The sequence below is a fragment of the Carettochelys insculpta genome, chromosome 12 (assembly GCF_033958435.1).
Source record: "Carettochelys insculpta isolate YL-2023 chromosome 12, ASM3395843v1, whole genome shotgun sequence".
NCBI classification, from domain to species: domain Eukaryota; kingdom Metazoa; phylum Chordata; order Testudines; family Carettochelyidae; genus Carettochelys; species Carettochelys insculpta.
In genome coordinates, this window is record NC_134148.1 from 10,396,064 (window position 1) to 10,419,683 (window position 23,620).

General features: G+C 46.2%; 1 protein-coding gene across 1 annotated transcript in view; it reads right to left on the reverse strand.

The window, feature by feature from the left end:
• RAB8B (RAB8B, member RAS oncogene family) overlaps positions 1 to 22,479 on the reverse strand; it is a 49,802-nt gene extending 27,323 nt beyond the window's left edge. The window contains exon 1 of the mRNA XM_075007279.1: positions 22,122 to 22,479. Within this exon, the coding sequence (XP_074863380.1) occupies positions 22,122 to 22,332 (211 nt within the window). The 5' untranslated portion in view covers positions 22,333 to 22,479. The remainder of the gene's footprint in view (positions 1 to 22,121) is intronic.
• Positions 22,480 to 23,620: the final 1,141 nt, after the last annotated feature.

Below are 23,620 nucleotides of genomic sequence, written 5' to 3' on the forward strand. Positions count from 1 at the left end.
GGTTTCTATATCAAGCATTTGTATGGAATAAAGTTACAGATGAAGAATTCAAGAGTTCACACCACCTATAGTATAATGCTGCCAAGGTAAAATGAAATAAGCTTTAAGACTCAAAAGAAGACACAAAAAGCTACCCAGCCTAATCTATATTGGTTTTATTTTAATAAGGTCATCCAATACCTCAGCATTATGAGCATCATAAATCTACCAATCTAGACTTCCAAGGAGCAACTAAAAGGGCTAAGGATCTAAACTACAGAGCCCTACTAATGTGGCAGTGAGACAATAAAATAGCTTCTAAATCAGCCGTTTGTAGGGAGTCAATTATATTCTCTCTCCACATCCCGAACGTTTAAGTTCCCAATAGATGGGAGACAATGTTACTGTAGAAATCCTGATGTAGAAATATTTGGAGGATCTATGCCAGCTACAGGGTTTACCCTTTAGTGACAGCAAGAAATTGTTAGAGATGCACATAAAATCAGTGCTAGTTATCAGTAATACTACTGATCGTTTGACTTGGGGGGGGGGGGGGGGAAAATCTAAAAAACGTTAAATGATACAGTTCATGTTTTTGCTGATTCTTACGTCGGAGGTTTGAATTCTGCAAGACTACAAGCCTGCAGCACACCACTAAGATAATACGTAAGCATGAATCTCAGAATTAACTGTTGCCAGTGGCAGTTGCTTTTAACTGTATTTTTGAAGAGTTACAAGTAAGCAGTGCTAAACCCTAGGCAGATTCTAATTTACATACCTTGCTCAATGCATGAATATTAATCATGTACAGATGTACCTGCATGTGATTATATGCACATACGGGCGATTAGAGAAAGCACTGAAAATACCCTGCAATCAGTTTACAACTACCACGCAGCCAGTTGTGTTGCTCTCTGGATATTTTCTACATGCATTCCTCACACCATTTCTAGAATTTGAGGATATCACTTTCATTTTCTTGAGAAATTTATAGGCAAAGAGTTCATGGCTGATCCAATTTATATTCTCTGAAGCAGATATGTATAACTATCAGTTTTGATAAATTCCTAAAAACCACCAGCCTAAGGGTTCCCAAAGCTTTCATTTCTATCATCTGGCTTATTATTATAAGATATACCAGGTCCACAAAAAGACAGCATGTCACAAAAATATTGTGTTTGTGTTAGGTTCTCCTAACAGGGTTTTGAGTAATGTAGCATGTGAGAAAATTACTGTGTGGAGGCCTGGTCAGAACATAACAGGGAGGGTGGAGTGCACTTGCAACATCTCAAGGGCATACAGTGCAGAATGCAAAAGAGCGAAGTCCACTCACTGTGAGCTTTAACTTTTGGGTTTGCTCCCAAGCATTTGCAAGTCATTTGAGACACAAATTCAGCCTTTTGCAAGTTAGGGACCCATGGGTTTTGGTTTCTTCCTCTCCCCCTCCCCATTTTGTTTTGGGAGCGCCAAGTTCTTACTTCCAGGCTCTGGAGAAAACTCTGCAAAATGCTCTTTAAAAACAACCACCATTAGTCAGACAAAAACTCTAGGCACGCCCTCCCTTTCATCTTACTTCTAGCTTAGGCAGTGAGAAAGTCACGACAAATCTCTGCTTTTGCAGATGGTAAAACACAGCGGCTACCATCTAGCTAGACCAAAAGAGGACTGATAAAACTTATTTCAAGAGCCCTGATCACAGTCATAGTTTAACATCTTGAACCTCTCAGTGGAATACTCCCTGCAGCTCCACCCTGCATGAGTACAGCCTGTCACCCATTCAGCCACGTTCATCTAATATTACAAGATATTATAAAACCCTCAGCTTCATGGAGAAAGGTCAAAGGTGGAGTAAGTAATATAAAATAGCTATAACTAAGGCCAATTTAGATTAGATGACAAAGAATGCAAGTATATTTCCTACCTATCAGGGTGGTTAATTACTGGAATAAATTGCCGAGGGTGGTTGTAGAACCTCCATCACTGGAGATGCTTAAGGACAGGTTAGATAAGTATCTAACAGGGATGATATAGCCTTTGATCCAGCCACGAGGGCAGGGAACTGGACTTGAGATCTCGAGGTACCTTCCAATTCTAGTATTCTATAATTCTACATGTATGTAGAATAGGAAATCTTTTCCTAAGCGTTACAGACCTGTTAAACCAGATCAGACAAATGCTCACGAAGGAGTAAAGAAAGCTTCTCTGTAGTCAAGGAGATAGCTGCTATCTGATTGTGGCACGGGTGGGGAAACCTTTTTTTGGGTTGGGGGCTGCTGACTCACACAAATCAGTCAAAGACCACACAAGTGAGAAGTAATTAAAAAAAAAAACACACCCCCCCCGACTGATGTGGTCCCCAGTTGAAGGAGAAAAAAAAACCACACAGAAAAAAAAAGAGACTTTCCCCTTATACGCTGGCCCCGGAGCCAGAGGAAGAGATGCTTCCTTCTTCCCTCCCTTGGGGCCTGGCTTGCCTGAACTAACCCACGAGGCTCAGCGGCGGGGGGTGGTCTCCATCCCCTCCCTGCTATAGGCCAGATGCTGAGGAGAGGAGCCACAAGCCTCAGTGTCCAGATCCAGACCATAGGTTCCCCACCCCATGTTACGGGTAGAAGAAGAAAAGAATCTACCTCCAGTGAAGGGAAGTGACACACTCTGTGTTAAGTCTAGAACTAGAGAAGAAATAGAATTTTCACCGAAAAGACGACGAATACTTTTGCTAGTCTTTTACATGCTAGTCACCTGAATGCTAGCTTTGAGACCCTGGTATACAGTAGGTCACTAAATCACGGTTCAGTTTCTCTGCGATCCTTCTGGCAGTGGCCCACTTTCCTAGGCATACGCAAGATATGCAACTGTGTGAGGCACCTGAGAACTTGGGGGCACCGACTTTTCAGGTGACACCATGCAGGCACATACTGTGTACACCTTGGGCTGCCTCTTGGGAAGATGCAGGGTTGGGCTGCCCTCGCTGCTCCCCTCCATCTTCCACTCCTCTCAGCCAAGCCAGAGCAGAGAGCAGCCTGCTCAGCCTCTGTGGCTGCTCCAGCCCCACCTACTCTCCCCCAGGAGGTTCACGCCACTTGGTGAGTGTGCAGAATTTGGAGGGCAGGTGGAGGAGAAGAGCGCAATGGGAAACACAGGGTTTCCGACTGATCAGCAGAGTTGACAGCTAGGCTCCCTCACTGCACATCTCCCTTCTGGTCTGAGCTGCTACTGGGCCTAAGGCAATGCTAATGGAGGGTACCGCAATGCAGCTCCCCATACCCAGCACAGACCCTGCCTGTATTCAAACGAACAGGCTTCAGAGCCTAGAGGATCCAAGGTCATTCAGGGCAGGAGTTGGTACTGGCACATTATAGATGGACGCTGACCAGTGGGTGCCCCTTGCTCCAGATAAGTCTCCTCAGCAGCCCCATGGGAGGGACTGTAACCCTCCCTCTAGTTCTCCCTGTCCCATCCCTCACAATCACCACCAATGTTCCCTCTAATTTGTGGAATAAATTTTATGTGCACTGAGGCATATGCAGATGTACACATACTGCAGAAACAAGCTGCCAGCAGTGGGCACTCTGATAATCAACTGGACAACCTTTCGATCTCTTCTGGGCCTCCACCCAATTACTCAGCTTAGAGACCACTTATCACCTGTGCCCTTGTCTGGGGAGGCATATGGTCAGGTTCAGTTTGGTCTGGGGGAGGGATGTGGGTTGTATCTAGACTGGAATATTGGCCTGGTCTTTTGGAAGCACAGCAAGTCTTGATCCTAGTCTCTGTGCCTCTCTGCCAGGGGACTGTGGGGGAGGGCAGAGGGGAAGGACTGGCAAGACTAGTATGAATGAAGACACTAAAAGTTTAAAACATTTTAAAAATAAAAGCATGCAAACAATTTTTACATTTGCCCTAATTCACTACAAGTTGTTAATCTGAGCCTTGGTAGTGCCTCTCAGAAATGTGAAGGATGAGAGAGTGTGATAGTTCCTTTTGGGGGGGTGGGGGGGAGCAGCAGCTGGCGGGTGTTTGTTGACCAGCTTTGGACACACACGCTCCCTCCAAAAAACTCACACACCAAGGTTCCCTGCATCCAGATCATTTTCCCCACTTGATCAGGTGTTGCTGCTCTCATGCCCTCTCCCTACTCAATCCAAGCAGAGAAAGTGGCCTGGGTGCAGGTAGCACTGATGTTGCTCCTCCCTCTGCCCTCACAGCTAGCTAGGGGTGTGAGACAGAATAGCAGCAGCTACTGGTGCAGAGATTACAGAGTGGGCACCAGCCACATGCCCCTGCTCCCCAGCAGAAACACACTCCCCCCAACTGGTACAGACTGAGGTGGGAGGACCTGTTCCTGCACTGACATGGAGCACCTCTGACAGCAAGTGCCAGGGGGCACATGTAACCCTCCCTCCCCTGTGCACCTTCATGCATCACCCCTACAGAGGAATAAGCAGCAATACCAGTTGCTGTGTGCATCTGGGTCAGTTTCTGCACATGGAAGCAGGAAGGGAATACAAAGGCTAGCAAAAACGAGAAGTCCTGTGGCACCTTATAGACTGACATTCATTGGAGCTTAAGCTTTCATGGCCACAGATCCACTTCATCAAATGCATGTAGTGGAAATTCCAAAAGCAGGTATAAATATACAGGCTTATGAAAAGGGAGTGAGTACCAATCAAGAGGAAGGCCATAGTTAATGAAGTCAATTCAGTCAGGGATAATGTGGCCCACTTCCAGCAGCTTATGTGAAGATGTCAACACCAAGAGAGAAGAAACTGCTCATTCCCAGTCTTTGTTCAATCCTTGATTGATAGTGTCAAAAGTTAGCTGTGGAAGGATGCAGGGATTGCAGGATACAAGAGGGGGAGTAGGCCTGCCTTGAGTGCATGCCAGATTCCTGCCTCGTCCCAAGCCAGGTGTGAGCAGCACTTGTCTCTGCAAAGTCAGCTGGCAGCAGGCAGACAGTGGTGGGTGGGGGAGCCAAGCTGGGCCAGGAAGGAGGGGAGTGTGGCAGTAAGTCAGTGCAGGATCATTCTGCTCACCTGGCCTCACTCACTCTCCAACCAGGCTGCTGGGTGGGGAAAGACTTACTATGGTCAGCAGCCAAGGGGCTCTGTCTGTGGGAAGGGCAAGCTGGCACCCTGGCATGGAGCAACCTAGCCCCTGAGCAGATTTTACCCAGGAGCTGTGCCCCTCAACACACTAGGGGGTCGGTGGGAGGGGCACTATTTTATAATCCTTGAAACTTATGCGGCCCTCCACAGGCTGGCCCTAAGAGTGCATGTACCAAGGGTGTTCTATGAGGAACAGGAGAGGCTCACCCAGAACCAAATTCAGTTTCCAAGCCATGAGCTCAGCCAGTGAAGCCTCACCGAAAAAAGGTCTTTTTTTGCAGGAAGAGTTCAAACACCATACCTTAGAGTGACCTTTCCACTAAATAACTTGAGACCCTGAAAGCAAGGAGAGTCCGAATTTTAAACAAAGGCAGTGGGAAAGAGAAAAAAGTTACTCACTTGTGGGTTAACAATAGTTTTTTTGGAGATGTGTCTCCATGGGTGCTCCACATCAGGTGTTGGGCTCGCCCCCGCATGGCAGCTTGGAGATTTTTCAAGCCACAGATCATCGGATCGCGCCTGCGTAGCAGCGCGCCAAGCCCTTCGCATGTTTTCAGTCACATGCACAATCCAGTCTATGCCAGTTCCTCGAAAAGCCACCCCCAAGAGCATCTGAAAAATAAAAGCAGAACTCTGATGTGGAGAGAAACAGGTGGGTAGTGGGCCACATCTTGAAGAACCATTGTTACCATGCAAGTGAGTAACTTCTCTTCTTCGAGTGGTCCCCATGGGTGCTCCACATCAGGTTACTATACAGCAGTGACCCCAAAGCATGGAGGTGGGTACCAGAGTTGTGTAACTTGCCCCTGCAAGGACAGCTCCTGAAAAGCATGCATCTTCTGTGCGCTGACGGCTCACAATGTTTGGTGAACGTGCCATAGAACGACCATGTTGCTGCTCTGCAAGTGTCTTCCAAGGAGACTCCTCTGAAAAAAGACTGTTGAAGCTACCATCGTCCTGGTAGAGTGAGGTCTGGCAGATCTAATAAGGTGGTTTTACATAATGAGTAATCTTAATACAAGATGTGATGATGTTAGAGATCCTTTGCAACGATAATCCTTCACCTTTTGATCTCTGTGCAAGAGACATAAGTAATCTGTCCATTTTGTGGAAAGGTTTTGTTCTGTCTATATAAAAGGCTACTGCCCTTCTCACATCAAGTGCACGAAGCCGTATTTCCTTATTTGAGGCATGCAGCTTAGGACAGAAAGATAGCAATATTATCAGTTTGTTTACATGAAGCTCCGACGAGACCTTGGGCAGGAATGCAGGATGCAGACATAATATCACCACATCCTTGGAGAAGGGTTGTATAGGGTGGAGTTGCCATTGCTGCAGCCAACTTGCTAACCCTACAGACTGATGAGATGACCAAAAGGAATGCTGTCTTCAAGGTAAGCAGATGAAGTGAAACAGTGACTAGGGACTCAAGAGGTGAGCTAGACAGCATATCCAACACCAAGTCCAAGCTCCATGAGGGCGAAATTGGCTTTCAAAAAGGGTGTAAGTTCGTGAGGCCTTTTATGAACTGTGTCATGATAGGATGAGCAAAAACCATTGACTCTTCCACAGCTTGTCTGAAAGCCTGTATGGCCTGAAGGTAGAGCAAGTCCCACTTGCTTAAGGTTCAGTAGATAATCTAAAATGGTAGGCGTGGGTACCTCTAGAAGGTGTAGCTGCTTGGATAAGCATCAAAAGTTCACCGTGTGGAAGTTCATCTGCTACATTTCAAAACCTCCTTGACCCACTGAGCGTAAAGGTCTGAGGTGCTAAACCAAGAATCAACCATGCCTTGAGGCACGATGTTCATGGTTGAGGGTGGGTTGGAGCCCCTCGATTCTGCATGAGGCGGTCCGGAACAATAGGGAAGGGGTGTGGAGGGCAACATGATGTGCGTTGTAACTGGGGGAACTAATGTCGATAGTCCCACATGGGGCTACAAGTATCAAGTTGGCCCCTTTCCCCCCCGCACCCGCCTTCTCCAGAACCTTGTAAATAAGTACTGGAGGGGAAAAAATGCATAGAGCAAAGGTCCCTTCCACAGTATGGCGTTGTCTACACCAGCACAAAACTTGGAAATGGAAATGCAAATGGCCAAATTGAAGGTCACTAATTAAGCGCTGAAATGCATATTCAGCACCTCATTAGCACGCCGCCAGCCACAGCTCTTCGTAATTGCTGCTTTTTGCTCCTGGGTGGCTCATCCAGATGGGGGTCCTTTTTGAAAGGACCCCACCAACTTCAAAATCCCCTTATTCTGATGAGCTGATATGCATTTCAGTACCTCATTAGTAATCTTTGATTGGCCATTTTGAAGTTTTGTGCCAGTGTAGACATGGCCTATGAGAAGACGGACTCTGAGGGAGCCTGTACCAATACCCAGCCTAGAGCTAAACGAGGGCATTTTCTGTCGTTGCACGTTGCAAATAGGTTTATTTGAGAAAACCCCATCTACTGAAGATGCAGCAAAGTATATTGGGTGCAAACTGCCTGCTCAGCAGGTCTGTCACAACATTGCTGATGCCTGGTAAGTATGAGGCCCTCAGGACTACGCCATTTGCAGTACACCAGTTCCATAGACGAACCGCCTCTGCGCACAGAGAGACCTGGCTCCACCTTGCCGATTGATCTAGTACATGGTGGTAATGTTGTCAATATTGATGCCCACTACTGTGTGCTGTATATACCGTAGGAAGTGCTCAAATGAGTTGGAACTAAGAGCAGTGTTCATTGTGTTTGTGCGCAGAGCCATCTCGTTGTGACCACTGTCCTTGCACTGGATTTCTCTCCCTTATGTGCTCCCCAACCAATGCTGGAAGCATGTTGTTGTAAAAATTGCAGTCTGTGGCAGATGAAAGGGGATACACCCCCCACCCCCGGATAGTACATTTTTGGGAACTGTCCACCACTGCACGTATTTTAATACCTCTGCAGCTGGAGACACCTTTTTGTGAATGTTGTGCTTCGTTGGCATATATAATGTCGCAAGCCAATGCTGAAGGCATTTTGCACCACTGATATGGTGGCAGCCACGTGGCCCAGAAGCTAGAGGCAAGTTATTACCTGTACTGTAGGGCTGTGTAGCAGAATCTGTATCAGTAATTGGATGGTGTGAAAACAAGGAGCAGGTAAATATGCCCTTGACATGGTGGAACTGAGTCGAGCCCCTATGAACTCTATGTCCTGCATGGGCTCAGCAGTAGATTTCTGGAAATTGATGATGAGGCCCAAGGACTGAAACGTCTTTATAGTAATGCCTATCATGCAAAGTGCATCTGCACGTGAGTTGCCTTTTTGAGAGGCAATCATCTAAGTATGAGGAAATGAAGACATCTTGGTAGTGTATGTATACTGATACCTCTGAGAGGCTCTTTGTAAAAGTCTCTGGGCACTGACAGGTCAAAGGGCAGAACTCTGTACTGAAAGTGTTCTACGCCCAATGTGAAATGAAGAAAACACCTGTAGGCTGCATGAATGGTTATATGGAAGTATGCGTCTTGTAGGTCGAGGGTTGTGAGCCAGTCCCCATCGTCCAGACCTGTAACTATCTTGAAATGCTGTTTGTGAAGATAAGGGCTGAGAGCCTGTAAGTCCAATATGGGTTTCCAAGCCCCCACCCTGTCATCTTCTTTGTGAGGAAGTAAAGTGAGTAGGACCCCTTTCCCTTGAATTCATCCAGAACTCTCTCCACAGCCCCTATGGATAGGAGGTGATCAACCTTGCATTTTAATAAAGTCTTGTGAAAGTGGTCCCAGAAAAGGGACTGGGTAGGGGACGTGGTTGGTAGTAGGGTGCAGAATGGGATGATGTACCCTGAAGAGATGGTCTCCAGCACCTATTTGACTATGGTAATGTTCTCCTCTTGCTGATAAAATGGTCTGAGGCAGTGGTGAAATAGATGGTGAGATAGTTGTTGGCGCTGGACGATGAGTATGGTGTTGCGGTCCTTGATGTGGTAGTCATACCTGCTGCCTAGTCATTTGAGGCCTTGTTGGGCTCGACACCTCGGTGATCTTTGCTGTTGACGCCTTATATCATAGCCACATTGGTGATATCGGGGCCACTGAGGCTGGTAATTGTAACATGTTGATATGGGTAGTACCTCTTCCTCCTGTATTCGCGTGGGAGGGGGCGGTATACATACCCAGTGATCTCAAATGTGGTTCGAGTCTTTAGAGTGCAGAACCGTATCTGTGAGTTTGGCAAATAATTTTGACTTATCAAAGGGAGGTCTTCCACCTTTGTTTGTAGTTCTTTGGGAACACCGGACATTTGTAGCCAAGATACTTGCCTCACTGCCACCGCAGTAACGGTTGATGGCGAGTCTGCATCTGCAACATCAAGTGCTAGTTGAACTCCTGTGTGGGAAGCTGCATACCCCTCCTGTACTATTGATTTCAGAATGGGTTTCTTATCAAAGAGATAGACTATTAGGGATGTCAGTTTTGTATAGTTAAAGTTATGGTTAGAAGGGTGTGCAGCACACTTAACCACATGTAATACCAGGGTGGAAGAGGAGTACACCTTTCACCCAAATACGTCAAGTCTCTTAGCTTCTCTGTGGGACACTGGACACTTCTGTTGGGAAGGTTCTACCACAAGAGAGTTTTGGTTGAAGGTGACTGAACAGAAATTCCATCCCCCTCAAGGGGATAAAATACTTTTTGTCCACTCTTTTGTTGGTTGGTGAAATGGAAGCAGGAGTTTGCCAAATATTGGTAGCAACTTCTGCAACAGCATCATCCAACGGAATGGCTAACCTGGATGCCGTTGGGAGCCTTAGGTTCTTGAGAAGCCTGTGCTGCTTTTCCTGCACTTCTGCAACTTGAATGTCCTGTAAACGAGCAACCCTCAAAGAGCTCCTGGAATTGTCTAAGGTCATCAGGAAGGGATATCCGCCCAGATCAACTGCCTCATCCGGTGGTGATGACGAAACGTCAGTTCGGTAGGCCTCCATAAGTTCCTTGATCACTTTGTGTGATTGTCCCTTCAGAACAAACAAGGAAGCATCGATAGCTGCTTCCGAAATGTTCTCTTGAGGAGAACCAATGTCTCTTTGGAGGGGGGAGATGGAGATTGTCTATATGAATGATGTGAGTCTGGAGGAGATCTGTCTCTGGATCTGGAAGAGTAGTGACCCCAATGGTATCCTTATTGATGGTATGGATGTGGATAATAGTAAAGACATGATTCTGGCAAGAAGGATCGGGATTGCGAGTGTCGCCTATAGGTGATGATGGAATGAGTAAGGGAAGTAAGACCATCTTGATGATAGGGAAGGAGGTAGAAATACCTGGTGGGAATATTCTCACAGTTGGTGTGATTGTTGAGAAGTAGGCAAGGGATACCTGAGCCAAGGTGTTACAAAGGGAGATGGAGGTCTAAGAAAAGGTAAGGGAGGCATCAAAGGCCACTCTAGTATAAAGGGTTCTAGGGGAGAGCTGGGAGATAAGAGTGACATGACAACCAAGTCTGGAGAAGGACTACAGTGGGTGTTGTGAAGTGTGCTTTCCTTGGTCCTTAAGTTGATTGAACCATGTCTGGTGGCAAACGCCTTGGTGCGGAGTCCGTCAGTGAGGGCCCCAGTTCCAAAGTTTTTGTTTCCGTGAGCATGGAGATCTTCAATGCTGTGGGTCTATGCCCAGGTGCCTCCGGATCCAGTGTTGCTCTCGGTGCCAGGAATGGCTACCTCGGTGCCATAGCCTCTGGCACTGGCTGTTTAGAGACATGTGGGCTCCTCAGTTCCCAGGTGCGTCTGTGTGTCTGTTGTAGTTGCTGCCTTCTGCTCCTTGGGACGTTTGTCCCCTTTAGATGCAGAGGGGCCACAGCTTTGAGTCTCGATTGTCCTGCTCATAGACACCACTGGCAAGGATTGAGTTGGAGATGCCCTCTTTTTTATGTCCTGAGGAAGTGAAGGAAGCTGCTTTCTGCTTCTGAGGCAATGATGAGCCCTCAGAAGGTGTCAGTTTGGATGTTGTAGGCTGAAGAGTCTTATCAAAGAGAATCAACTTTAGCCTCATCTCTGTACTTTCTGGCCCTTGTGGTAAAAGCTTAGAGCAGTGGAGGCATTTTTCATGTACATGGGCCTTGCCCAGGCAGCGGATACATTTGCTGTGGCCATCAGAGGCCAGCTTGGCCTCGCGGTCTGACTCACATTTCTTATACTCCACCGGGGACATGTGTATAAAATAAATAAATAAAAATATACAACAGTGCTTAACCATAACAGGTGATAAGAAGTCTCTAGATAACTCTTAAGCAAATTGAACTATTGTGCAAACTCTCCTAGCTTTCCTTTCCGTCTCCCTCCTCCTCCATCACCTCTCCCTTCTTTTTAACTACATACAGTGAAAAGTTCTAAAAACGTTGAAAAGTAATATAAACAAGTTGGTTTATCTTTTCAGACATGAATTAGAGCACAAGCCTGGCCTGTCGGCAGCTGCTGGCAGTTGAGAGGCACTGGCATGGACCAGATTGCACGTGACCGAAAGTGTGCAAAAGGCCCAGCGCACTCCTGCGCGTGTGTGATCCGATGATCCTTGGCTTGAAAACCTCTGAGCTGTGGTGCTGGGGCGAGCCTGACACCCAAAGAACATTCATTTAGTTATTATACTGTTCAACAGGAATCAAAGTTTACTGTTCCCATTTATCAGCACTTTTAAAAACATGTTTTAGACTACGGGTATTTTAGAACATGTACAGAAGTTTAAATATTATATGAAAAAGAGGGAAAAGGATTTCTAGACTCTGAACAACTTCCCCAGCATCTGCCACACAAAAGGAAGAGTGGCAGTTAGTCTGTTTTCCCTGAGTAAAACAGAGTAAGCAACTGGTAAAGCCAACTCAGTGTGAAATTTCTCTCATGTAATAACTTAAGGATTAGTACTAAAAAGTGTTCACGTGTTTTGGCTGTATTCTTTTTAGCTCAATATCTTTTTAAAGATGAACTGCCAACTTAACCATTTAGAGAAGTAGCCCCCCCAAACTCAACAGGCAAAGTCAACCAGCTTGTTTCAAACAGTTACTGTATTGTTCAAATAGAATCATGCATGCAAGTGCCCACCTCATTAAAATGTACGAAGATTCCACTGTGAGAAAAGTCTATTGCATAATCAGGATAGCATGCAGTCCGCTGAGTCTTCTGTGTGAAACATAGGATTCTGGCCTTGAAGTTTTGTTCTGCTGAAAGTAACTTTTTGCTTTAGAGAATTCACATCTTATGAATCAGATTCAGTCACATCCATTAATGAGCATAACAAGAACTAACCCCCAGAATCATAATGGTGTATACTGGACCCCAAACCACAAGTTAATTTGAGACTCCCCCATCTAAACCAGCTGAACTCAGGATGATTGTTGAGTCAGCAGCCTTACTGGGTTGTTTTTGTTTTGACAAGAAGAATTGGTTTGAAACCCCTTATGGTAACCAAACTGCTTGGAAGCCCAGGCTACTCCTTTCTCGTTCTGCTTCCTCCCCCAGCAGTAAAGTGACTCACATTTAAAAAGTAAAGCTAAGTCATTTTGAAGAGCCATTTTCTTTGCCTGTGTTACTTGCATGATTTCTGACTCTTACAAATCTACTATTCTTCATCACATGTGGTTTTCATCGTCCCAAATGAGGGGGAAAAAAATGAAACATTTTTATCTAGTCCAATTCTCTTCTGATCTCATGCTTACCTACCAAGCACAGTGTTTGCAAACACTGCAGGGGAATATTTAGAGGCTGTTTCCATGGGAACTGAAGTTTCATTTTAACAATCCTGTGTTTATCTGGCTGAATTGTTTGGCTTTTTTTTTTTTTTCTTTTTAAAAACTAGATCACTGAAGCAGTAGTTCAGGGCAGCAAAGAATAATTTATAGGCTTAGCTGATGTTATGAAGTATGTTACACTGAGAGCATAAACATTTTATTTTTCACTTCAAAGGGCTTTCCTTGTTTTATATCCCACATTTGTAAGAGTGCAATTGATCATCCTCTTGGCTAAGAAAGACATGAAGATGTTTAAGATTCCTGCCACACAGAATTTAGAAGCTTGCAGACAAACAAAGACACCTCCATCTGCCAGTTAAAAGTGGGGACGTGTCATGTGCCATGTTATTTCAGGGTAACACACAAAGACAAAGCACCCACATCATTTAATACAACCCAGGCCATCTCACTCAATACTGATTTGCTCTTATTGTAGAGCATAGAAAGGATACATAAAGGTCACTTTAATAATAAAGGGGTTGAAACCTAAGATGTCCCCTCTATTGATTAGTGTACACTATGGAACAGTCAAAGCAGAAGTGAGAATACTCTACCCACCTCAATGTTTATTCACTTACAACATACCCAGGAAAAACCTACTTCTCTTTGCCAACTGAAGTCTCCTTAACACCATCAAATCCTCTCTCTGCAACATCTTCTCAAATCCTCCTCTTGCTATACATTGGCGTATCACTATTCCTGCAATATTGTCCATTTCTCAAGCAAGCCTTCACCAGGCTTCAAGTCCCACTCTTCAGGATTTCTGTACAGACAGGCCAATAATACAAAGAAGCACCACTATGTCACCCCCTCCAGATAGTTCCACTGGCTCCTTCATTTAAAAGGCTCCCATTTTAAAAAGAAGCTACAAGTTTTTAACACCCACACCTGAACATTCTCCCCATGTGACAGTTCTTCCCACATCCTTTATGAAAATTAAGTTATGGACAACTTATGGAACCTATTTTGATGTATATCCTAGTTATGTATTTGTAGATCCTATTTTGATGCATGTATCATTCTTATGCATGAAATTAGAATTAAGGGCAAGTGTGTTTAGTTTTAAATGCGCTAATTAGAGTGATTACTGGTGCCCCAGAATTCTGACTAGTTGATCAAGTCAGCTTGTGAGCACCCTTGTTTGTCATTACAGCTGTGTCTAAACTGCATGTTTTTTTCAAACCATGCTTTTTTCAACTTCAAGGTCTAAATAAGTAAAATTGAAAAAGTTGCATTCATACAGCCACAGCATTACAAAAAGGAGCCTTCACATAAGCCCGTAATAGCCGTGCTTTGTTCACATGGTTTGTTTTTCAACCTTGGAAGGGGTGGGTGCGGGGAGAGAGTCAGTAAAAGTTCTTTGCTAAGATGCAGTAAGTTATCTTCTCAAATTATCCTACTTGGCTCTTTTCTTTAAAAAAAAAAAAACAACAAACAAACACAAACAAAATACCAAAACAAAAACAGCATAGACAAACCCTAAGAAAGACTAGAAGGTGGTTGTTGCTAGAAAGAAATCTGACCACACTGACTGGTACTGAGAGCCATTCTGAATCTGACGTTTTCTCAAGGTAAGTGGGCATGTGTGTAAACTATGGTTTCCCAAGCTGGGGGGCATGCCACCCAGTGGGGGGAGTGCGAGGAAACCAGCCCCACCCATTATTCTCCCAACCCCAAGAAAGAGCTGCTCCTTGACTCTGGCTCACAACCCCTGCCATTTCAGGAGGGCAGCCCAGCGCAGCCACTATAAAAAGCAGGCAGCTGGCAAAGGCCCATGTGACACTAGCTGCCTCCTACAAAGGTGAGCAAGTGTGGCTTGGGATGGGGTGGGTGTGGAGAGGAGGATGGGGTTAGATGGGGGGCTAGCAGTGCCTGGCTTTGGCAGAAGAGAAGAGGTCAGGCAGGGGTGGTTGGCCCACAGCTCAGGAGGGCAGTTTGGGCAGCAGAGAGCTTAGGTGGCTGGCCCCCAGGAACATGGGGGGCTTGGGTGACTGCCCCCCCCCCCAGCGCAGGGCTCAGGCAGGCGGCTCGGACAGTGGCTGGTGGAAAGTCAGCTAGCCTTAGCAGTGTAGGACTTGGGCAGGCATCTCCAGCAGCGCAGGGCTCGGGCAGCTGGCCAATTTGGGCTGTGCCAGGCACCCACAAGGAGGGGCCTGTGCTATTAGCCTAGATGGGCCATAGCCAGTGTCCTAGGATTTTCCCGCTTAAGAAAATGCAGCATCATCTTTCACATTAAATTCATTTGTTTCTGCTGTTTCTGATGTTAAATTAAATTAAATTTTTGGGCCAACATAAACTATTTGTACTTATTTAATTTTAAATATGTCAATATTGTGTTATAAGCATTTGGTTGTGCCAGAAAAAGGGGATGGGACTGCTTCTCATAAAGCTGTAGTGAAAAGAAACTATCACCAGGCAGGTGAAAGGAGCTGGTCCTAACCACTATCGGAGAATGCCCCAACCCCAACTTGCACCAAAACATTGTTGGCTGTTCCCCTTGCTCCCTGAAGGCAAAAGTGCAGTTTGCTGCATTCCTCACTCTAGCTGAGGAGTGCAGGGGGCAGATGAACCTGGACCCACCCCAGGCAGGGGACACACACCCCACCCACAGTTGTGCCTTCTAGAGCTGTAGCATCCATGAAGAGATAAGTCTCACCTTGCCCCAACCTGATGAGGTAAACCTTCCCCCCCCCGCAGGGCAGCCCGCATACTGAACCACTCATCCTCAGCCCCAGCCCAGAGCAACCATTTAAATGAAACAAGTATATTTTAATTGTACAGTAAAAAAAACTGAGTTAAACCAAGCAATGTCAGGTAAATCTTCTAGTATTCTATATTTTGGACAAATTATTTGATCAGTTTCACTGGACAGTAAGTAGCTTTTTATTGAGTTCCTGGGGTCAAGTTTACTTCCCTTTTAGTTCTTGCTTTCACACAGAGTTTCCACTCAAGGAAGCAGTAGCGATGAGTCACTGTTAGTGGTGAGCTTCTCCTCTGGAAAAAGTTTTAAAATGTAAGAACATGAGTAGAGTCCTACTAAGAATCAGTAACAAAGGAGAAGTGACCTTTCTAAGCAGTAGCAAGACAAATGAGCAGTTAAGCATGAACACAATTGTAGTCGGGGGGGGCGGGGAAGGAAAAAAGGGGGCAGAAATCAGGGGGGCCCATTGCAAGATACAAGCAACCACCTGTATTCAGAACGTCTGCATCTACACTTCGCCAGATTTCAAAAGGGCCTCATTAATGGCCAAATCAGAGAATACTAATGAGGCACTGAAATGAATGTTCAGCGCCTCATTAGCATGCTGCCAGCCACAGCACTTCAAAAGAGCCGTTTCAATTGCGTGTGGCTCGTCTACATGGCTCTTTTTGAAAGGATCCTGCAAATGTCGAAATCCCCTTATTCCTACCAGCTGACTTTGTGAGGTCCTTTCGAAAGGGGACCTGTGTAGACAAGCCATGTGTGAGTGAAATGTAGCACTTTTGAAGTGCTGTGGCCGGCAGCATGCTAATGAGGCGCTGAACATTTATTTCAGCACCTCGTTGGTATTCTCTGATTTGGCCATTAGCATGGCCCTTTTGAAATTTTGGCCAAGTGTAGACACAGCTAATAATGGTATATTTTCTTGAGAGTGGGCAAGGGAAACTATGCAGCCAAGATTTGCAAACATCAGCAGAACACCATTAGCCTTGAAAGATCACACAATGCTGGCAGTGATTTCACTCTATAAATTGGTAGAAATGAAATGGACCATATTTCTCCTCCCTTCCCAGCTACTTAAAAAAAATGAAGTCAGAATAATTTCCAGCGGTGTGGTGACTGAAATTGCTAAGTGACAATGGGGGGTTGCAACAAGGAAATACTAGACACAACCAGAGAAGTGTCTTGCAACAGCACAAAGGAGGACTAAGCTGCTATGACACAAAGGGCAGAAGTCCATAGCCACAAGTGGGATGGGGACTGAAAAGCAGCATTTAAAAATTAAGAATGCAGTCGACCCCAAAAATCCATAAACACACACCTCACCAATCCCTCTTCCACCCATGTGGGGCTTAGCACAGGGCTAATTCATACAGTAAAAAGACACGAACAGATATTGAGAGATCACATCAGATTATGAGCCAGCCCCAGCCTTGAACAGAGAGTCAGGGAAGGTTTACATTGCCCTGGAAGATCAACCTGCTCAGGGTCGACCTTCTGGGGTTCAATTTCACACATCTAGTAGAGTGTCTCTCAGGGTCACAGCTGACTCCTGTACTCCTCACAAAATGCAAGAATTAGAGGAGGTTGATGGGAGAAACGATCACATTGATTTTTCCCTGTATAGACAGCAAGGTTAACATATGTTGACTTTAGCTACACCAGTGGGTGTAGCTAGAACTGCGTATCTGCAGTTGACTCTCTCAGTCTACCATAGACATAGTCTAAGGCAGCGTTTCCCAGCTTATGGGTCACAATTACATTTCAAAAGCATCACTGGCTAGGCTGGGCAGCTCCACAGGTGGCTATTAAGCAGCCATTCACCCTCCTGAAGTAGTTCTCAGCTTCTTAATTGGATTAACAGTCATCAGGTAAGGTGCCCAGGTCAGGTAAGGTGGGGCCAAGGGGGAGAGAGAACCGACAGAGCTGCTCAACATCCTGGCTTCCAGACTCTGCAGGAGACAGGGTCCCTGCAGACCCCAGCAGCATACCCACAGCTGGCACTGCCAGCCAGGGATCTGCTCCCCATCCAACTTCCAGCCATAGGGCTCCCCGTGCCTCCCTTAGCTATCTCCTGCCTGTGAGTGACTCATAGGCCCTGGAGTGTGACTCCCCTAGCCCCTGAGTGACACACCCTTAGCCTCCTTCAGCCCGAGTGACTCCTAGCTTCTGAGTGCGACTCCCCTAGTCCCCTGCAACCTGAGTGACTTCTAGCCTCTGATCGTGACTTCCCTAGCCCCCTCCAGGCTCTGAGTTACTCCCCTAGGCCCCTGCAGTCCCCGAGTGTGACTTCACTAGCCCAAGTAAGACACCCTTAGCCCCCTTCAGCCCGAGTGACTCCTAGCCTAAGTATGACTCCTAGACCCCTGCAACCCAAGTCACTCCTAGCTCCAAGTGTGACTCTTCCCACCCCCTGTAGCCCTTGAGTGAGATTCCTGTAGCCCCTGAGTGTGACTCCTCAAGCCCCCTCCAGCCCCTGAGTGTGGGTTTTAAGCCAGGGGGAGCAATTTGGGGGAGGAGTGTCTCTCCACCAACACAACTCAGACTAACTATAGTAAATTAGTGTTATTTTATTAATATTTCCCTTTTCTATGAAATAACTTATGAATATATAAATACGAGTGGGCACAATTTTATATTTTTGCCTCAGGCACAAAATTAACTAGTTATGGCTCTGCTTTCCCCTCCATTTTTCAAGTGCCTTGGGTCACCATGTCTTCCCAAATTGTCAAAATGGGTCTGTCTGGAAAAGGTTGGGAACCACTGGTCTAAGGAAACGTGTGTGTGAGAGATATTTCCAGCTTGTAGTCATGCACTGGGGCCAGCTAGCCCCTTCTACCAATATAGGCTATTGCACTACATTCTGAGAATTAGTCCTAGTATGTCTCTTTGTGACAGAGCTCACATCCTAGCAGTTCTCATCCCATTTATTATTGTGAGCCACATACAATACTATCTGTATAAACCTGATGACATCACATGGAGTGCAGCTCTGTGGTGACTGGGCCATAAGTGACTTGCAGGTTAAGAACCACTGCAATAGACATAGCCCATCTCTCCCAATGGTGCCACCAATTAGGCTGAGATGGATACTCCAAATTATTGGAGATTCTATCCCCAAATGATAGTACCTTGTAGAGGTCATGTGAAGTCAGCATTCTGACAGTTTATGGGTCAAATACATCTAGAGTCTGGAAACAAGCACTCGCATCCCATGGAAACTTCAATTCCTGTAGCTAGATTTTACCTAAGTTTACGGCATTTCAATACAGCACTGTGTTAGCTCACCTTTTCAATAGCTGCATTTTAACTGCGGAGAAATAATTCAGTTTTACACAGCAGCCTGGATTCATTCTGGCTGGACAACACTACTTGTGTGTTTTATTTAGTGTTGCAAAAAAGTGATAAAGTTAAATTACACAGCAAACTTTAAAGAGATGGTACCCTCTTAAAATAGAGGTCTGGAAGTTGTTTTAAAAAGAAAAAAAAAAAAAAAAAAAAAACACACACAACCCAAGCAAGCAAACACATATGCATCCAACACAAATTTTAGAACACTGACCTACAACAGAGTAGAGAATGCCCCATTTTGTCCAGTCTTTGTTTGGGCCCTTGTCAGCATTCTACAGTCAGTTTCCCGTCTTTGAGGTCTTCCATAAACCAACAGGGAAGGAAACACGATTACAAAAATAGGAAAACATGACTGTAGACCGTATCAACAACTCAACGCAGCAGGGGGTCAAGAGAACATCTTAAAATTGCCAGTAACAAATTGATGGGATTTAGAAGTTGGCATCCTTTTAAAACTGAAAACAAAGAAAATGGGGGCCAAGGGAGGAAGTAACATTAAGCTGATGTAAGCAAGAAAGAGAAGTTGTGTAACATATACAGTGTATCTTTATAAATCTAAAGCAAACCAATTCAATCGCACTTAAGCTTTAAAGAACTAAGAGAAGGCCTGAAGTGTCATAACCAGGAGGGGATGAGACACAGAATTGGAACACAGCTCAATTTACTTTACACAGTTCTTTCTATAACCATAGAACACACAAATATACTCTAAGTGCCTAGCCTTTGCATTGGTTTTATGGAAGTGGGCATGCCACTTGTTGGTATCATCTCTATGACCAAAACTTCTTATTCAACTGAATGCACAATGAAAGAAAAACTTTAGAAAAGCCACTAATCAAGCTCTTATTAGTGAGCAGATCTATTAAGATTACATTCTGAAGATGTCTGCAGAAAAAAAAAAAAAGAAAGCATGTCTTCCCATCCTTCTAAAAAGATTACAAAAAAACACCCCCACACTTAACTTATTTGTTTTACCAACACAAACTTTAAGCTTTAAAAAAAATAAAAAAAAGACAGTGTCAAGTCTCATCTTCCCTGGAGAATTCTCTGGGCTCTCTGCTCTAGTGTTCAACTGAAAGGGCAGAATTTTAAATCTTTAAACAGAAATCTCTCTTATACCAAACGTTGATGTAGCCGTAACACAATATATTGACTTGACTATATAAAACTAGACATTTCCTGTCTTAGTCAGACTTCACTTCCTCTGTAGCCAGCATCTTGAGATACCAGCAATCCATCAAATTCCCAGGATAACAAAACATTATAGAGTAGACAACATCTCAGGCCATCTTTACTCACAAAGCACAAGGAGCACAAAACTTGTTTCTCCATTCTGGATCACCTTAACTTATGTTTCTGGGGATGGGATGGGAGGGTAGTTTTATTTGCTCAGATGAGCATGAATTTCATCAGGACAAGCACTAGGAACGTGCACACACATTTAGTCTTCAATTATATACATACTTGCATAACGAAAGCAAGGCAAGAGTATCAGACTACTTACATGAATTAAGTTAAATTTAAGACTAATATCCCGGTAAAACACTTATATATAAATAAAGGTCTTGTAAAAATTGTCTTTGCTCACTTTAAAAACAAGCAATCTAATGAAGATAACACAAGTAGACAAAACTATTAATAACTTAAGGAAAAAAGACTGCCTTGAAAAAAAGATTCCTTAATTACATAAACACTCACTTTTAATCACAAGACAATCCAAACTGCAGAAACAATATATACATTCATATGCACTCCATTTTTATGGAACTAAAGTTTAACACATTATTAATATTAGCCATGACCAATTAAAAAAAAGTCAACTAGGTCCACAGCTGACTGCTCATAACAGTGAGTAAATAAGTAATCAAGCAGGTTTTAAAAAACAATAAAAAACCCCACACAACCTGAGCTATATCCAACGTAAGCAGTTTGAGTCTTCTATTTCCTGATAATCTGCACATGCACATTACAGAGAATTTAGCAGTTAACAAGGAAACACTCTTGAGTATGGGTCCTGAACAGCCAAGAAAAAGCTTCCCTCCAAATCCAGTAGTCAAGTTCTAGATTTTGTTTTCACTTCATTAAAACAATGATCCAAGAAAGAGCATTTGTAAGATATCCATTACAGGGAAAGCAAACCAACAGAGCTTGTACAATTGAAACTATCAACAGTTGGCCATTTCTCAAGTCAAACGAAAACATTTTACATTCAAAACTGGATGATTTGATTGAAGCAGTACCTCAGGGTTAGAAGAATTACTTTAAAAGAAGCAAAAAATGCTACTGATGCATTTGGAAACTATTTGTTTTCCTGCAAGACTGACTCACAATAGTTTAGTATTTATCCACTATTGTTTCCTGTCTCCACTGCCAGCATCCCATTCAGTCAGCCCAGCACTTGTCCCCAGAATAACTTCTTGGAGTAAGTGGTCTTTGTGCAGAACCTCGAAGACTGGAGTCTTGGCTCGCAGGCTCCAGAACTACAAACACCACTTGATCGTATTTGCACCGGTTACCCCGGAAGACGCCAGGTTCCACGTTTGGAGCAGACTTTGCAGTCACTGCCGCCTACAGGGCTCGGCGAAGGGCACCTCCCTCGTGACTTGTCAAGCAGCTGCCCCCGGGGGAAACGCGCGCAGCGATCTCCAAGCAGCAGCTGGGCGAAGCGGCTCGCGGCAACGCACTCCCCCAGAACAGGCGCTAGCCACATCCCCAGGAGGCGGCCGAGAAGGCGCTGAGCAGCCTGCGCCACGAAAACTGGCCTGGGGAGAAGTCACTGCCGCTGACCTCCCGCCGCGGGGAGGGGCCCAGAGGCAGTGCCCGGTCTGGCAGCTCCTCGCCCGCAGGCTAAGACCCGGCTCGCCAAGCACCGGCCTGGCCCCGCGCTCCCTGCTAGACAGCTCCAGGCCAGCCCGCTCCAGCACAGAAGCCCCAGACCACGCCCCCTCCCCCACGGCTCGCCGCTACCAGCCACCGCAAACTAACAAGGGACGGTCGCCAGACCCGGCCCCCGCGCCGCCCTTCGAAGCGGTTCACCCAGAGGGAGAAGACAGCGGGGGCTGAGGCGCCGAACCTCCGCCCCGGCTGGGTATGGGGGGAACCCTGGGCCAGCTCTCTTCGCTGCCCAGCCCGACCCCCTTAGGAGGCGATGGGGGAGGGGAGCCAGGGGACTCCTGGCCCCTGCGGGGAAGCGCTCAGGGCAGCCCGCGCCCGTTTCCGGCCCGGCCCCTCACCGATAGTGGAGATGAAGGTGGTGTTGAACGCGTCCTCACTGAAGCGGAACAGCAGGCAGGTCTTGCCCACGCCCGAGTCGCCGATCAGCAGCAGCTTGAAGAGATAGTCGTAAGTCTTCGCCATCTTCGCTCGGCCGAGGCGCTGGGTTTTACCGGGAGCGCGGGGAGGGGAAAACACCGCTGCCGCACCCCGCCCACAACACGGACGCATCAAACCCGCTATCCAATCACCGCCCGGCAACGCCCCGAGCTCATCGCCACGCGCCGGATGTGCGCACAGCGTTGATGGGATTTGTAGTCTTCGGCGCTGGGCCTGGCCCTGAGTCGTGACTTCTTTGGGGAGGGTGGGGCTGGGCGTCGGCGGCTGCTCGGCTGCGTCCGGGGAAAACTCCCCACGTTACGAGGAGCCCGAGGAGGCGAGTGGGCGGGGTCCGGTGAAGTGAGTATCGCGTTCGGCACTTGTTACTGCTCTAACCCGGCTTTGCGCCGCCTACGACTTCTGTGTTCAGTTCTTGCCCTGTGCAATGTGCTGATTAATAGGTTGTAAATATTCACTCGATCAAACTCCGGTCACTCGTAAATGGAACGAGTTATAATCAGCGTTACCTGGTGCTGGAGGACCCGCTAAGGCCGGGGGGAGCAAAGCGTTTACATCAGCACTTCCCACAGTTAGCACCTCCCTCCCCCAGGTAATCCGAACCGACGGAAATTTCTGTTTTGGTCATACAGGAAGTAAAAATCCCTTTCGGCACGTGCCCCTCTCAGTCTGTGAGGTAGCAACATAAGCTGCAGTGGTGCAAGGATGATGCACCCAATGGGAGAGAGAATACTCACCATACAGATGGAAGCAAAGCACGTTTGGAGAGCCCCTTTCCCCAGCCCTCGCAGGCAGCTATTAAAACAAACACAAAAAAAATCACCCTGTTTAAGGAGCCCTCCCAACTCCTGCAGTCCCAGGTAGTTCATCCCACTTAGGAGGAAGAAAACCAACAGCTCCCTGCTGTTTAAAGAGCTCCCCCTCCCCTTAACTGCATTCCCAGGCAGGCTTTTTTAATGTTAAATGAAGGAACTAAACAAAATATCAACATAATTGTGCTTTAAAAAAAACCAAAACCCTGGACTCTCTGGGGCAATGGAAACAAGGGGCTGTGCTGGTAAAAGCACACGTCTGTTACCCCCATTCAGGTGCCTCTGCAAAATGCAAGTTGGGTCGGGGGACCAGAAACGATGGCAGAGACTGCAAGGGGGGCAGGGAGACGAACAGCTGAGCCAAGAGAGGTTGCAGGGAGGCAAGGAAGACAGGGGGTTGGCGGGGAGGACTCGAAATGAAGCCAGTCCTCTGCCAACAGCAGACAGGCAGGTAGCAGAGCACACAAGCAGAACACAGCACAGCTGTACACAGAAGCTATAGGGAGGCAGCAGAGGGCCCCTGCATGGAGGGAGCCAGTTGTGCTGTGACCCCGTTTTGAAATGTTGTGCCCCCTACCCACAATTTGTGC